The sequence below is a fragment of the Melanaphis sacchari genome, unplaced genomic scaffold, assembly GCF_002803265.2.
Source record: "Melanaphis sacchari strain LSU unplaced genomic scaffold, SCAv2.0 Contig7_pilon_pilon, whole genome shotgun sequence".
Lineage (NCBI taxonomy): Eukaryota > Metazoa > Arthropoda > Insecta > Hemiptera > Aphididae > Melanaphis > Melanaphis sacchari.
In genome coordinates, this window is record NW_020271560.1 from 4,723,746 (window position 1) to 4,726,982 (window position 3,237).

The 3,237-nt window shown below is 26.5% G+C and overlaps 1 protein-coding gene across 1 annotated transcript; it reads right to left on the reverse strand.

Annotated features, from left to right (window-relative positions):
• On the reverse strand, positions 1 to 3,237 carry LOC112601736 (facilitated trehalose transporter Tret1-like). The gene is made up of 6 exons (XM_025349495.1): positions 3,110 to 3,237; positions 2,882 to 3,020; positions 1,542 to 1,927; positions 1,112 to 1,456; positions 759 to 1,024; positions 1 to 221 (listed from the first exon to the last, which is right to left on the reverse strand). The coding sequence occupies exons 1-6, from the start codon at positions 3,179 to 3,181 to the stop codon at positions 5 to 7; spliced, it is 1,425 nt and encodes a 474-aa protein (XP_025205280.1). The 5' UTR covers positions 3,182 to 3,237; the 3' UTR covers positions 1 to 4.

Below are 3,237 nucleotides of genomic sequence, written 5' to 3' on the forward strand. Positions count from 1 at the left end.
CATTTTATTTGAAATGTTCTTCAATTTCTAATAGCGTTTTATTTTCAGTTTCCGGCAAATATAAATATATGTAGACTAATCCAAAAAATCCAATACCACCAAATAGAAGCATAGTATACTCTAAGGTTAACCAAATTTGAATTGTTAAATATGATTTTGTTAGTATAAACATTAGTAAATACGATAAAGCTGCACATGTTCCAGCGGCGACTCCTCGACTTCTGTAAAAAAAAGTTGTTTTAAGCACATTTAATAATTTTTAAATAAAAATTAATAGTTGTTATAAACTATAAATAAATATTTTAATTTAGGAAGTTATAGGTAAGAATTATTATGTAATTAATTTATTAAATACAAAGATAAAAACTTAATCAAGAACTATAAAAGGAACAATAATAACCTACAACACTTTAAATTTTACTTTATAGTTGATAAGGTATTAAAACGATTTTTATTTTAAAATCAAAATCATTTTAAATTAGGAATATCGCATATTAACATAATATATGATATCATACAAGATTATTAACATAAGTTATGTCATTTATTTTATTTTTTTGTCGTTTTTCTTTGTAATAATATTATTACCAATTGTTTTTACATAGAATAACTCAAAATGATAATTTAGTTTATAATTATAACAACATAATTATTAGTTCGAGTGGGTATTTGTCGATCAATACTAAAACCAATTGAGGTATTATTTTCTTTTTATTTTATGCACGCACTATCGGTGTATATTTATATATAGAATTTACTTGTTAGGAAAAATTTCGCTAATTAACATCCAAGGCAAAGTATTGATAGAGGTTCCGAACAAGGAAATGCCGCTTAACACCATTATGGGAAACCAAGGAATTGATTTGATGTAATTGTTATTCGTTGCTATGATGTATAGACCAAATGAAATTAGCAAAATAGAGTTAATAAAAACTGACGCTAGAGTTAAAAATCTTTTTCCCATGTGATTGATAGACAAACTTAGTACTATGCATCCAAAGATTTGTAGAATGGCAAAAAAAACCTTAAAACAAGAATATATAATATTAATCAAATTAGTGAAATGAGCATCATATTAATTATTTGTGCGTAACGTAAAGTGTTTTCATACCAACAATAAACTTTGTTCAGCTGATAAACCAACTTCATTCATTATTTGAGTAAAATATGGTTTGCAAGGTAACAAACAAACTACGTAGGAAATAAAAAAAATAACCATCACTAGTCCTAACGGTTTGTAAACAGAAGGATCTTTGTGTTGGGCTATTTTTGAAAATAGACTCTTTTTAATATTATTTTCGCCATTTCGAACTCCAGACATTTGATTATATTGAATTAACTCGAGGTGTTCGATGTTGACCATTTCGGGATCCACCCATCCTCTTAACCAACACAGAGCTTCTTTAGCCTTTTCGTATTTCCCATTGGCGATCAACCATATAGGAGATTCCGGAATCTAAATAACCAAAAAAAAAAATGAAAATATCAAACAATTTATTTAGAAAAATGTATAGTTACTAAATATTAATTAATTAGCATACCAATAAGATAAGGAATATGCACGTGATCGGACAAAGTGTACTCAGTAATGCGACAATTCTCCATTCAAAAAAATATCCTAAAAGGTAAATCAAAAACATTCCTATCATGCCTGCTGCAGACGTCAACGAAGCCATCATTCCCCTAAGTCTAGGTTCGGTTATTTCTCCGACGTACGACAGTATTGGGGCTTCGCTGAATCCTATGCTCAAGCCCATCATAATAGTTGACGCGTACAGTGAAAATGCGGAGTGTGTGAAGTATAACATTATCCATCCGAAAATACTGGGAATGTTGGCTACTATCATACATCTTTTCCTTCCAAACTTGTCCTGCAGGAATCCCGATAGAAAACTTCCGGTTGGGTGAAATATAAATAATACACTTCCTATACATGTGGTTAAATATCATATTATAGTATTAAACACATTTACGGGTGTTTTTAATAAGGGCGTGTACTTACTGAAGTTTGTATTTAATTTTTTTAATTTTTATTCATTAGTAAGTTAAAATATTGGTATAATTAAAAAAAAAAATAAAGAAATAAAGAAAAACAAAGCTTTCTTACGAAAGAGTTAATTATTTTTTTTCAAATGAATTATAAAAATTTTTATTCTATTTGTTAATATATCATAAAATGTATCAATATTTTAGTTAAAAATATTAATTTATATTTTTTAAGATATTTGAAAAACTTGTGTAATATTGTAATGAAAATTATATACGCGATAGAACTAAAAATCGTATAATTGTATAACCGATAAATTTTTAGTTTTAAGAGATAAAAACATGTTACTGTAAATATTACATATTATCTTACGAGATGCATTAATTATATTTTAGTAAAGTAAATAATTAATTGCTGCAAATTCAGATAATAAACATAGTTTACCAATAAATATCTTATAAAGTTATAAATCAAATAGTAAATTGTACATTTGTTTATCACTAATAAATGATGTATTTTTTTTTTATATTAAATTTCTATATATAATATGTAAGTATTTAACCAACAATTTTAACACGTGAATTTTTTTATGTTTCAGCGGTATTTAATAAAATACAACTGGCAAACTAGATTAAAAACAAATAAAGTAACAAATTAAATTGATTAAAAAAAAAATTATAAACGATTTAAAATGTTTAATAACTTTTAATATTTTTGACTGCACTAATTACTAATAGGTATTTTCTACGGTTGTTCGTTTTCCGATTGTTAACCGCCGGAACTTAAAATGCAATCTCATTTTGCAGCTCATAATAAATTAAGTCTTTTAAGCAATAACCACCGAAATGAAAATATTCGATTGAAAATTAAAACAATAAGCGAATGCATGCTTACCATACCACGACATTTGAGACGTTGTCAACGAAAAATCACTTTTTGGATTATTGTACAAATCTTGAATTACAATCGTTGACATTGTTAATTCCATACCTAATCCCACTAATAAAAAACTCTGTGCTATGGTGGCGCACATCTATAGCATATTTTGAATTTAGATAAAATATTATAAAATAGTACATTAGGCTTATTATTGTTGTATAAGTAAATATGATTTTTGCTAACTTGTGCTAATGTTGCCATCGAGCCATAGTTTTTGGCAGGTTTTTCCTCGCCGATATCAATTTTATTGGACATTGATGGTTAGGTTAATAATATAATGATGTATATTAATATATTTATATGAATTAAAA

What these genes read in the sequence shown, in the direction of transcription:
- LOC112601736 (XM_025349495.1), bottom strand. Translation starts at nt 3,181, where the DNA reads ATGTCCAATAAAATTGATATCGGCGAGGAAAAACCTGCCAAAAACTAT. An exon ending in GTCTCAAATGTCGTGGTATG is followed by an intron (nt 1,928 to 2,881) that starts GTAAGCATGCAT and finishes CCACATGTATAG; the next exon opens with GAAGTGTATTATTTATATTT. An exon ending in AGCGAAATTTTTCCTAACAA is followed by an intron (nt 222 to 758) that starts GTAAATTCTATA and finishes TTTTTTTTACAG; the next exon opens with AAGTCGAGGAGTCGCCGCTG.